We start from the raw sequence: 13,777 nt of genomic DNA, 5'->3' as shown, positions 1-13,777 counted from the left end.
GCTCACACTACAAAAGGTGCCCCATGGGATATTCCAGGAGACTCTGATCCAAGAAACACTTACCTGGTGATCTCAGAAGTGTTCCCCCTCCCCTGAGCACCAGCAGCCACAGAAGTGGGTGTGGGTTCCTGGCCCCAAAGCGGGCAGGTGAGCCTGACCATCTGGTTTTCCAGGGAGATCCTTGCTCAGCCAACTGCTAACATCTGTGCCAGAATCCTCCACATAAGGTGGTGGACACACATCAGACATGCCACAGGGCACCCAAGAAACACTGCCAGGAGCACGACAGATGCCTCCTATGGTCCAAGGGAACAAACTCAAGATCCATCCTATGGAATTTGAGATTAAATCATTGAGTACTTTCTTCAGACAACAAGGAGACACTGCTTGTACTTGAGGTCAGTGAAAGAAACAGTGAGTGACCTCGGTGTGTTGATTTACTGAGGCATTAATGTGGTTTGTTCTTATGCTATTGTCATAGGTGGCCTTTGCATTCCTTTGCTGAGGGCATTTTGTAGGGCCCAAGGTGTATAACAGGGAAGAGCCAAATCTGACTACATGTTGGATCTGTTTCTTTTACTTTAACCTTTGCTTTCTGCTGCTTTTGTTTACTAAAAGGATACAGTCTATACATAATAACCTGCCTCGGGGAACCCTGCCCCTTTCAGGGAAGCATCCTGACAGCTGTCCACCTATGGATGGTTGCAAGAAAGAAGAAATTAGCACATCCCCTCCCTGAGGCCGGCCATTCCAGGGAACATCTGCAAAACTTAAGGCTTTTTTACTTTACTTCCTCATTTTCTCCCCCTCTCTGTGCTATAAAAGAAACTGCCATCCAGACCCCGATAAGATGGTTTTTCCAAGACATTGGTCCGCCACCTTCTCAGTCTGCCGGCTTTCCAAATAAAATTGTATTCCTTGCCTCAACATGTCTCCGATTTATTGGCCTGTCCTGCGGTGAGCAGAGCGAGCTTGGACTTGGTAACAGGTGGAAGATGTCTGGGCACAGCTGCCATTCCGGCCACAGTATCTAAAACCTTGGCTCCTTAAAAGAATAGCATTTGGGGCTTCCCTGGTGGCGCAGTGGTTGAGAGTCCGCCTGACGATGCAGGGGACACAGGTTCGTGCCCCGGTCCGGGAAGATCCCACATGCCGCGGAGCGGCTGGGCCCGTGAGCCATGCGCCTCCGGAGCCTGTGCTCCGCAACGGGAGAGGCCACAACAGTGAGAGGCCCGTGTACCACAAAAAAAAAAGAATAGCATTTGGGGAAGAGGTGCCCTTGAGACGAGGGGCAGGAGCTGAAGTAGCAAGAGCAGAGGGAGTGACTTCTCCATCCTGGGGGCAGGGGGTTTGTTTGGGCTCTCTGAGCCACAGGGAGGCACCTCATGCTTGCAGTCCCCAGGGTGGGGGCAGGCAGCACCACTGAGCTGGGCCTCAGGAGCCACAGCCGCTCTGGAAGGTCCCCGTCATCAAGGATGGCCACTACATTGAGAAGTGTCATACTTGGAATAGTAAACAAGTGCTCTGAGAGGCCCGCAGACATTAGGCCCAAACACTAGCCTAAAAGGTGAGAGGCCAGCTTTACCTGCCACAGCAAGATAAAGAGATCTGGCCAAGACCCCAGCATGACTCGGCACACGGAAGTACAGGGAAGATTGTCTCTGTTCAGACCTCTGAATGCCAGGGGAATGTGGGTGAGTCTCCAGTGCAAATCCCCCAGCCTCTGCCACACGCACAAATACACATCACTCTTACAGTATAGATTTCCTAAGGAAAAACACTAAAGTAGAAATCATGTTTGGACTTGTGAAAAGGTCCTGGGGCATCAGACAGAAAGGTATGTGAAATTACTCGGTGAAGATTCTTCCATAGCCCAGAACGTACAGCACTCTCATAGAAGATGGGGTAGTGGGGGCTATGAGAGGAGGGGACACATCAGCCTAAACTGAGCTCACAGCATAAAATTACAATCCACATAGGAAAATGGTCCAGTTTAAAAGAGAGTGTGCAAATACAACAAACAGGAAGATCAGGACCCCAAGAAATTCAGAAAGTGGAATAATTCAAAAAAGACTTAAAATCATTATGTTAAAAATAACCAAAGTGATAAAAGAAAAGAAAAATAAAATCATAATGAGAGAACAAGACACTATAAAAAGGAAAGAGAGAATTGGAAAAGAATGAAATATAACTTCTAGATGTATAGATTATAATCACTAAAATTAAAAACTTAGTAGGTGGACTAAGTGGAGATTAGACCCAATTTAACAGAAATGTGAACTGGGAGACCAATGACAAGAATTACCCAGAATACAGAATACAGAGATAAAGAGACCAAACACATAAAAAGAAATTACAAAACATGGAGGAAAGACTAGGAAGGTCCACATCAGCTAGTGGTCCCAGGAGAAGAATAAGCAGATAACAGGGAAGACGCTTTCTTCAGTGAGATGGAGGCTGGGCATTTTCCAGAACTGACAGAGCCATGAATCCTCACATCCAAAAATCACAATGAGTCCCAAATGGAATAAGTATGGGAAACCCACCATAGATATACTATAGAACACAAAGATAATAACATTTTTTAAACCTGCACAGAGAAAAGACAGAATCTATTTACACAGAATCTAAAGTTGAAATACCTTTTGTAGCAAAAATAGAAGACACTGGAATAAGATCTTCAAAGTGTTAAGAAAAGATAAGACTCAACCTAGAATTCTATATTCAGCTAAATCATCAGTAAGAGTACCAGTGAAATAAAGACAGTTTTGGAAAAACAAAGATAATAATGTAACCACTCAGAAACCCTGATTAAAGTGTTCTTTAAGAAGGACATTAAATACAGAGACATGGGTTGCAAGAAATAATACTGAGCAAATAAGTTGGTAAATATATAAATAAATCTAAATAATTTTAACTATAAGAATATATAATGATGATGATTAAATGGGAGGGGACAAAAATATATAATTAAATTAACAGATAAAAATAATAAATAAAATGAAAGCATTTGAAGGCTCTTATATTATGAATGAAAGACACCTGATACTTTTAGACTTCCTTAGGACAATTTTTTTTTTAATTTTAGGGTAACAACAACAAAAGAAGTGAATAGATGATAACATTTTCACACGAGTGGAAGAAAAAAGGGGGAAGAAAAGCTGATGGAACCAACAGAAAAAAATGAAAACAACAACAAAAAGAAACAGAATCAAAGAAAAACCATGGTATTGTAAATGGAAAACAAAAGATGGTAGAAATACATGTAATTATATCAGTAACACCATAAATATAAAAATACTAACCTTGTCAATGAAAAGACAGATGTTCTTAAATTGGACATTTTTTAAAATTCAGATACATATCATTTTTAAGAAACTATATAAAACATCATTATAGAGAAGGATTGAAATTAAAACTTAGGAAAAATAAAAATCAGGCAAACATTGAGGAAAATAAAAACTACTGGTAATATTAATATTAGATGAAAATAGCCAGAAGGCCAAAAGCTTTACCAGGGATAAAGATGGTTTATTACACGATAATAAAAGAAATAATTCACCAGGAATACAGCTCCTAGACCTGTATGCAACAAACAATACTGCCTCATAACCTATACAGCAAAAATTAATGGAATTAAAGGGAGAAATATGCCAAACTACAATAAGTTATGAGATTTTTAATATACCTCTAATTAAAACAAGTAAGTCAAGCAAGACAAAAATAATGAGGATATGAATGATTTTGAGATCACAACAATTTGAACTAATGAAAATATATAAAATGCTGTTCACAACAATTAAAGAATACACATTCTTTTAATTACATATAAAACATTTATTAAAACAAAAATAGCTATGTTCTAAACCACAATTCAAATCTCAACCATTACCAAAGAATCAATATCATATGGAATGCAGTATGGCCAACAAGCTTCTAACAGACCTAAACCTCCTATAGAGAACAACTGTAAACTTAAACAAAATACAAAAATCCACTGACTGGATTACTGGAAAGTAAGCCAATGCAGGAAGATGTTGGTGGGGAGTCAAAGCTTGGAAGAACAGAACAGCACAGGGGACTGAAGGCAGGCCTGGTCAGTGCTATAGGGTGGCTTATACTCCAATAGAATGCCCACAATCCTCAGGCCTAAAGAACCAAAGGACAGAGTTCAGAGCACAAAAGTGACTAGAAACTAAGTGGGGGCATATTAGAAAGGAGAGCTCCAAGAAGGGGAAGCCCAAAATTCTGTATATCAACTATATCAAACTCTCTAAATGATCCCTATGTGGAACAGACTCTAGCTAAGGATAAAAGAATGGAACTGAGATTTGAGATGCTGCCTGAGAGACAAATTTTGCAGTTTGAGTCCAAGAAAATTAATTGTCAGCTAAAATACTCCAGAGGAATAGAATCCACTTCAAAATATTACATTTACATCCAGAACACATTCCGTATGTTATTCATATTGACATTTGAATAACTAGGACAATGTGACCCATTTGCAAGAGAAAAGACAATAAATGGAGAAAAAAATCCCATGACGACCCAGCTGTTAGAAGAGCAGACAAGAATTTTAAAGCAATTATTATCACCATGCCTAAGGACGTAAAGGAAAATATGCTCTTGATGAATGAAAAGATAGGAAATCTCAGCAGAGATCCTGAAACTATAAAAAAAGAACATGATGGAAAACTTGGTATGGGCCACATTTTTTAACTGCTAAACAGAGAACTATAAATCAGTTTTGAATGATGGCAAAAACACATGATAAAAATTTATAAATGTAAAGCTGCAATGATAACAGATAATAATACAGAATACTTTGTGCTAAACGTTGTAAGTGCATTATATATTAACTTATCTAATCATCTTAATAATTCTATAAAGTACATGCAATTATTATCACCATTTTTACAAATAAAGAAATTTAGGCACAAAAAGATTAAATAAATTACTCAAGGTCATTCAAGCCAGTAAGTGGTGGAGGCAGGAATTCAAACCCAGTAGGCCAGAGACTTCCCTGGTGGCGCACTGCTTAAGAATCCGCCTGCCAATGCAGGGGACACGGGTTCGAGCCTTGATCCGGGAAGATCCCACATGCCGTGGAGCAACTAAGCCCGTGCACCACAACTACTGAGCCTGCGCTCTAGAGCTGGCAAGCCACAACTACTGAACCAGCGTGCCACAACTACTGAAGCCTGCGTGCCTAGAGCCTGTGCTCCGTAACAAGAGAAGCCACCGCAACTAGAAGCCCGTGCACCGCATCGAAGAGTAGTCCCTGCTCACCACAACTAAAGGAAGCCCACGTCCAGCAACGAAGACCCAACACAGCCAAAAATATAAATAAATAAATAAATAAATAAATTTATACAAACCCAGTAGGCATATCTGTAAGTTCTTAAGTACCTACATTGTACTGCCCCTCTAGGAAAAAACTATTATGGAACTTGGAGAATACTTAGAACTGGATACTGGAAATATTACATATCAAAATTTGTATGCAGTTAAAGGTATGCTTACAGGAAAATGTATAGCCTCAAATATATATATTAAAAATTAAGAAAGAGTAAAGTTTAATGAGCTAAGTATTCTAAAAAAGTTAGGAAAAAAGCAACTTGATTAAATCTAGAGAATATTATAAAAAAAGGAACATGGATAAACCTAAAAAACATTATTGTAAGTGATAAAAGCAAACTGCACAGTATGAAGCGACTTATGCAAATGTTAAAACATACAAAACAACACAACATGCAGTTTATGACTATATATCACAAATGCCATAATAGTTTAAAAAAACATGGATAGGAGAGATTCACACCAACCTCAGGATGGTGGTTTCTTCTGGACAGTAAGCTAGAGGGATGATAAGGGGTGAGGTGGAAGGATACTCACTCATACCCATAAATGTTAATTTATCTCAAGAAAAAAATGTTCCAAAGCAGATGTGACCAGATCCTAACATGGGTTAAGTCTGAATGCTGGGTATGTGGGCCTTCAGTTTTTGTTTTGTGCTCTTTTTCCCGTTCTAAATATTTTACAAAAATAATTTATACCTGCTACCTTTGTTTACTTCTATCCCCCCTACGAGCTTCCTGGAGGCAGGGACCATGCTGTGTCATGCTCACCACAGTATGTTGTCTAGAGGGTCAATGAATACTTGATGACAGAATAAACAAAAACGAGAGCATATGTCCTTTAAGGGTAACTTCCAGTCTGGAAACACTAAGATTCCCTGATTGCATTACAGATTTTCTCAAGAGGCAAGAATGACAGATTCAAGAATAATAATGAGAACCTTTAGCTTTCACTCAGTGCTCTCATAGAGTTTCTCTTTCTTTCCCACTTAATACAGAACAAGGGCACTGAAGTGGTCCTCTGATATTAAAGAATGGGGATACAAATCATAATTATAACCACAGCAGCTGCAACTAATATTTGTTAGTTGCTAAGTGACAAGTATGCATTATCTCATTTAAAACCCACAAAACTCCCAAGAGGTAGATGATATTAGTCAGGTGCAGATGATGAAACTGAAGCTCAGTGGCCCAGTCCTTTCTAAAGTTGCCTGAGTCTACACAGCTCCTTTTCTATTTATTTATCAAGAAAAAACTGTAAATAGATGATGACCAGCCAACTATGATATCTATTCTTATAGAAAGGGACCCTTTATACAGCCCATTTCTAATTTCCTCGAAGTTTGTTTTTTGCCTCTTAGGCATTTGTAAGTGTTCTTATGAACATTCCCCCCACCAATGTGGCTGGAAGCGGTTTCATCACCCTCTCACCTCTCTGTTCTTCAGCAATAACCCTGAGAAGCAGACAAGACCTGCATCATATCAATGTTACAGATGAGAAAACAGAGGCCGTTGTGGGCTGAACTGTGTACTCTAACCCACAGTACCTTTGAATGTGACCGAGTTTGCAGATAGGGGATTTAAAGAGGTAATTATGTGAAACTGGGATCATTAGGGTGGGCTCTAATCCAATATAACTGACATTCTTAAAAGAAGAGGAGATTAGGACACAGACATGCACAGACCATGAGACAATAAGAGGACACAGGAAGAAGACTGCCATCTACAAGCTAAGGAGAGAGGTCTCAGAAGAAACCAACCCTGCCCACACAGTGATCTCAGACTTCTAGACTCCAAAACTGTGAGGAAGTAAATGCCTGTTGTTCAAGCTGCCAGGTCTGTGGTAGTTTGTTCCAGCAGCCCCAGCAAACTAATGCAGAGGCACAGAGATGCCAAGGGACACTTCTGGGGTCACACACAAGGTAGACAGAGTTGGGTCTCCACCATCATACTTCTTTCTCTTTCTCCAGGAATAATAATTCTTAAAATATTGGTGTCTCTTTTTGGATTTAATATTTTTATATGTGAATACATACTTAAAATATTAACATGAAAAAACTCAAAGTACAAATTTAATTCCATTTCCTTTGGGTTCTTCTTCCACTTAAGATGCAGAAAAACATGGAAGACTATCACCACCACTGAAACAACAAAAAACACTGGATAAACAACGAAATCATATTTTGCTTTACCCACTGGAGACCTAAGGTCTCAAAGAAGTTTAGAGGAACTAAATTTCAGAGGGATTGAGCCCTTCCTAATGAGCAAAAACCAGTAGCCATGTTTATCCCGGGCACAGGTGGGATGAGGAGTTAATTAGCATCTGATGAGGACCCTGTGAAGGAACCAGCCAAAGTCTTATCAACCACATGGGCTGGAATGATGGATTCTATCTGGATTAGAGGTGTCCTGAATCTATCCAACCAGACTTTTTAGCTGACTTTCAGGAAGTCAGGACAAGGATGGAAGGCAGAGTGACATCTCCATAGTTATGTGGGGACTGAGCTAATAAGCTCTTCCACTCTTGCCTCAAGACGCTTGAAGCCAGTGGTGAACTGAAAGGAACTCAAGTCATGATCCAAGTCAACCCTGATTAAACAGAAGAGTTTATCTCCTCAGCCCAGCTGCCTCTTTATCACCAGAAGAGAAGCCAGCTGAGGACAAGGCTGTCAGATACAGAACTGCTGTGGCCAAGGCTGATCTGAGGTCCAACCTCCTGCTCTGCTCCTCAGCTCCAGGAGCCCATGGCTGTGATGTCATCAGTACTGAAGCCAGTTTGATTTCTGTCATTTCCAACCAAATGAATCTTAAGTGACACAAAACACAAGTCCCAACCATTTATTTATTACAGAGTATATACAGATATTATTACACATGCAAATTATTGCATAAATTGGCAATACACAATTTCTGAATCGTTATGGTATCCTCTACTCACTAAAATTAACTTCAGAATGCTATGAATTAATGAAACAATACTATAAAATTACTGCACTGTTTTTTAAAACAATCATAACAAAACAAACTATAAAGTAGACATCAGTGACTTCACAGGTACCACTGCTGAATGGCATTGGTGTATTTGTGTTCTAAAGAGCCCACCACCATGCAAAACGTTGCAGGATTCCTACTTTGACAGTGCCTCATAGGAAACTAGTTTCATTATTTTACAATCTACTTCAACCATCCACATGTTACATCTACCATAGTGGATGAGAAGAGATTCAAATTGTTACTAAAAACCACGAAAGTGCTAGTGAGAAGATTCTATAATGAATCTGAATAGAGAAATTAAAATAAGCATAGCAGGCAGACAAAAAGTTTTGAAGTCAAAATAACCACTCAAAAAAATCAAGAAACAGGGACTTCCCTGGCAGTCCAGTGGGTAAGACTCTGCACTCCCAATCCAGGGGTCCCGGGTTCGATCCCTGGTGGGGAACTAGATCCCACATGCATGCCGCAACTAAGAAGTCCACATGCCGCAACCAAGAGTCGGCATGCCACAGTGAAGACCCAGCACAGCCAAAATAAATAAATATTTTTTTTTAAATCAAGAAACATTTCAAAATATCCAAACTACCATTTTAGTGTTTGAGAACAGCCAAAAATATCTTCAAAAACTCATGCTCACCAAAATAAATAAATAAATTTTTTTTATTTATTTATTTTATTTATTTTATTTATTTTTTTATTTATTTTTATTTAAAAAGGCTCACAGCCTCCATATTTTCATGCAAAGTTCCAAGCTGGAGTGATTTTTTAAAATTAATTTATAAGGTCCTAGAGTAAGAAGCTGTAAAGGAAATAGGATCCATCTGTCCCCTCTCTGGAAGCCCCGAAGACTGCTAGAAATGCAACCTCTATAGTACCAAAGAGAAGGCAGTGATTCCTCCCAGGTGTCCTTTCCTGTGTCAGTCCCTCTATCCCCCTAGACAACATGGCAGCTTACCCAGACTCAACTCACAGGTAAATTGAGTGCTTCATGGAGAAGAAAGAGTTATCAGACTGCTCCTCACCTGTGTGAGCCAGCTGGCTACCCCAAGGCCATGTCCAAGGTTGGAATAACACAGATCAATGACAAGGCACAATTACACCTATGGCTGCCATGCTCAGCCATAAAGAACAAGTTCCCATGGGAAATCGTGGATTAATCTGATTAATCTTTCCAGGAAACTTCAAGAATGTATTTTGCTGGAGTCCCAGTAAATTAATTTTCCCAGTTTCTAAACCCCAATGTTTGAAAGTTAATCCAAACTAGATAGGGTCTAATTGACTGCTCATTAGCTAAGCCTCTTAGAAGGCCTGCTGTCTTTCCCAACACAGCAACAAAGTTTACTGACTATTTCACACAAAGAAAGAAGGACCAGAAGCAAAGTCTATACCGTTCTCCTATGTCTGTGTTCCTACCCAGGACAGAGCCTGAGTTGGCATCACCTTAAATATACATGTTGCTCCTGCATGGCAGAGCATGTTGATGGGAGATTTGGGGGCTGGGAATAAACCCCCTGGTTTTGTTCATTTTATTTCCTTCACTAAAGGCAAAAGAGTCTCTCAGAAGAGTGCCTCCAAACTAGTCTTAGGGACAAAAATGCAAACACAAACACAATTTATCATTTTGTCAGCAATCCTTGGTATCACACCCCTAAAGAGGATGGCAGCTGGTAATTAGACAAATATTCCATGATATCATCCACAGGCACCCAGGGTTTCTGGTCACTGACTAGCAGCTGACAAGCACTGGCAGGAACAAAGGGAAAGTAAGAATAAAACATATTTGTCCTTGGGTTTCACTGTGTGGCCCTGCTTGGTGATTCTCACCTGAGAAAACCCACTTCCGATGGCCCACAGGTGCTATTAATCATGTCTGAAACTTAGCGCAGCAGTTCTCAGCACCAGCTGAACGTTAGAACCACCTGGAGAGGCTTCAAATCACTAGATGCCCAGGCTGCACCCCAGATCAATAAAAGCGGCTCTCTGGGGGCAGGAGCTGGGTGTGACTAGTTGTTAAAGTTCCCCAGGTGATGCCAATGGACAGCCAGGGCTGAGAACCTCTGCCTTAGAGTCATCCCCCTGCCTCTGAAACAATATGGTCAGATCAGCTGCAGAAAATGCACAAAGATTTAAAATGACCACTAGTCATTTACTCTGAGAGGAGAGAGAGAAAAAAATCCACCGATTGACCCAGATAGGGGCAGCTGGCTAACGTTTAAAATAACACACCAACATCAAGCCCAAACACACAACCAGCCATCGGACTTACCAAAACCCATGCTTCCTATTAAGGGGTAAATTTTAGTTACAATACCAGGGTTTCCCTGGTGGCGCAGTGGTTGAGAGTCCGTCTGCCGATGCAGGGGACACGGGTTTGTGCCCTGGTCCAGGAGGATCCCACATGCCGCAGAGTAGCTGGGCCCGTGAGCCATGGCCGCTGAGCCTGAGCGTCCAGAGCCTGTGCTCCGCAGCGGGAGAGGCCACAACAGTGAGAGGCCCGCGTACCGCCAAAAAAAATTTTAGTTACAAGTAATTTTTTGCTGAGACCTCTCTTTCCTGTTTTTGTAAGGGTGCAGGAAGGAACACAGCAAAACCCTAATGTATGGTGGCATTCTTTCTCCTGGAGTTGCAGAGATGACCCTGATCCAGCAAAATCACCTCTAATAACTCCCTGCTGAATGCAGACTAGGCTAAGGAGGGTGGCTATGTGGATAGGGTCAGGACTGCATGCACCAGCGGAGCTAAGCTGCAGGGCTCGCTTATACATAACAAAGCTGTTCAAAATACAGTCATATAATCGATTTACTTCCAAGGTCATTGGAATACTAAACTGAGACACTGTATTTTTATTCAAAGTCTTTAAACTACAAAAGAACAACTCCCAAAGGTCAGCCATGGGGTCCCATGCTCTCCAGGGAGGAAGTGACACCTGTGAGCAGTAGGATATCATCTTCATCAAGGGACACTCACAGGCAGACTGCTAGTGACACAGCATGGTGAAATGTCCTTAAACACTTAACAGATAAACCAGAGGTTGCCCACAAGAGGCACAGAATACAAGAACCCTGGGTTCTCAGCCCAAGCTGCTTATTAGAACCACCTTCAAAAACACACCCAAGTCACACCATGGACCAATTAGATGAGGATTTGGAGGGACTGGCTAGTGCATGGCATTTTTTAAAGCAGTGGCTCTCACACTGAAGCATGATCAGATTTACCTGGACCCACCCCCATGGTTTCTGATTCAGGAGGTGGGGGCTGGGAGAGAACATGCAGTTCTAACAGAGTCCCAGGTGATTCTGATGCTGCTGGGGTCACACTCTTAAGAACCACTGCTTCATAGGTCCCCCAGGTGACTCTAATTAGTGCAGACAAGACCGAGGACCACTGTATAAGGAAAGCAAGCTCTGGCCAGGGTGCCAAGGGAAGGAATTCTCATCCTAGCTCTGCCACCAACCTCGGGCTTGATAACAATAAGCCATTGAGGTTTTTCAGGCCTCAACTTGCTCCAGATCCATAAAATTGAGACACTACACAAAAGAGATCCTGGGTTCTTTCTAGAAACACCTTTTTCAAAGGGCTGCTACACATGAAACGCTGATATTAATACACATAGAAATGAAAAGAAAGTGGCCTCATGGGCAATTAAAAAAAGCTTTCAAAATACAGGGAAAGGTAAGTTCTTGCTCACAAGATTTCAGCACACTTGGAGACACAGCAATGGGGATGGTCTAGGGATGTGCGATGGCACCAAAAGCCAAAAGGGCCTGTGTTGTGAGTCATTCACACTATTTCCCAGACTCACCTGTTAGGACCTTGCAGAGCTGCCCAGAGACCTGGGTCTCGGCAGAGGGGCTGGGTGTCAAGGACCATCTGCGCCTGATCAGATGCTCTTGTCCCTGGGAATTGTTGAGGGGCTGGATTAGCACCTGCTCCTGCCCAAGCTGGATGAGGCCAACCTGCCCAGAAAGAGGAAAACAGTTGTCAGTCATCCTCATTCACACTTGCCCACGACCCCAGAGCCAGAGGGTGGAAAGGCCACCTAGCTATGGCCTGCTTCCCCTGCCTGGGCTTTTTCTTTGCAGCTTACACCAATTTACAGAGTCCAAGAATGAGCTCTTGCATGACTTGAAACATCTCACCCAGCAGCTGTGTTGGGGGTCAGGTGACAGAAGGCGGGTGTGGGGGGGGATGCGGCAACAGCACCCATTTTCTGGGTTCACTTTCAAAGATATCTTACTTTAGTGTTAATTTTTTTTTAATATTATTTTTCAGGCAAGGCTTTATTGGGGCCTCTGCTGCAGCAGGGGGGAGGGAGAACAGATTCCCTTGTTTGCCTGCTCCTATACGCTTACTTCTAATTAAAGCCCATTTAAAAAACTATTTTTTATATCATCCCCTAAAACTCCACCTAAGGAGGTACCTCCAAAAGTGTTGGGAATGAATGACAATTATATCCTTAATGGGAAAAAAATATATCTTATTCCTGGGCAATATTTAGAATTAAATAGAGAGGATGGAGTCAGACCTGTAGTGTTAATAGTTTTGTGATAGTGGATTTTTTTCAGTGTTTAAGAGAACTTGGCAGAGTATCTAATGGATTCAATTTGTGATTCTAATTTAAAGCACAGCAATGATTTAGACCTGTAATTTAAAAATCTTATTAGGCTTATAAACAGTATCAGAATGTATAAGAGAACTTAAGACTTCCCATGTTTATAAAACTAGTTAACTAATTATTTATATGAATCATGCCAAGGGTTTATTTTTTAATCAGACAACAGAAGAACTTGAAAATGAAATTGAATATGGTAAATTTCTACATACAGTTTTAAAGGTTTAAACGTTGTTAATCACCAATTTGTAAATAGGATTAAATGTTATCCAAAGGCCCCTTAAAAGGTATTTCAAAAACTTGCTAGATTATAAATAGAACATGACTTTTAAATTGAACAAAAAACTTAAGGACTGGGATTCTTAATTTGTCGCTTTAACAGAGTGAATATTAATTCTTAAAAATATATACACAATGCAGAGAACTTTTCCTTTCATTTGGAACCAATGCTAACAGCATTTAAACAATTTGCCCTCCTTCCCCAGGATACCTGCTGCTAGCTTCTCTTCTGAGACATCAACAAAACAAGGTAAACCGCTCACAAGGATCCTGACTCGGCCAGGGCTGAGAATTATCTATGTTTGCATACTGGGCCCTGCAGTCCACAGCCCCTGCTCTGCGTTCATGGTCGGGACAACCTTTACTAGCACAGATTCAGGAGACTGGGCCAATCTGTCTTAGGCTGTCACGAACATCCTTTGTTCTCTCTCTCCCCAATACTATTTTCTAAAAGCCATGACACTGTTTTCTTTTCTTAAAAAAAAAAAAAATTATTTAGTTGGCTGTGCCGGGTCTTAGTTGTGGCATGTGAACT

At 41.1% G+C, this 13,777-nt stretch overlaps 1 protein-coding gene across 4 annotated transcripts in view; it reads right to left on the bottom strand.

Annotated features, from left to right (window-relative positions):
* ADAMTS17 (ADAM metallopeptidase with thrombospondin type 1 motif 17) overlaps positions 1-13,777 on the bottom strand; it is a 355,712-nt gene that overhangs the window by 330,770 nt on the left and 11,165 nt on the right. For all 4 annotated transcript variants that reach the window (XM_033852069.2, XM_033852070.2, XM_073801336.1 and 1 more), the window contains exon 3: positions 12,154-12,307. In XM_033852069.2, the coding sequence (XP_033707960.1) occupies positions 12,154-12,307 (154 nt within the window). The remainder of the gene's footprint in view (positions 1-12,153; positions 12,308-13,777) is intronic.

The sequence above is a fragment of the Tursiops truncatus genome, chromosome 2, assembly GCF_011762595.2.
Source record: "Tursiops truncatus isolate mTurTru1 chromosome 2, mTurTru1.mat.Y, whole genome shotgun sequence".
NCBI classification, from domain to species: Eukaryota; Metazoa; Chordata; class Mammalia; order Artiodactyla; family Delphinidae; genus Tursiops; species Tursiops truncatus.
This window is presented reverse-complemented; position numbering and strand designations above follow the sequence as displayed.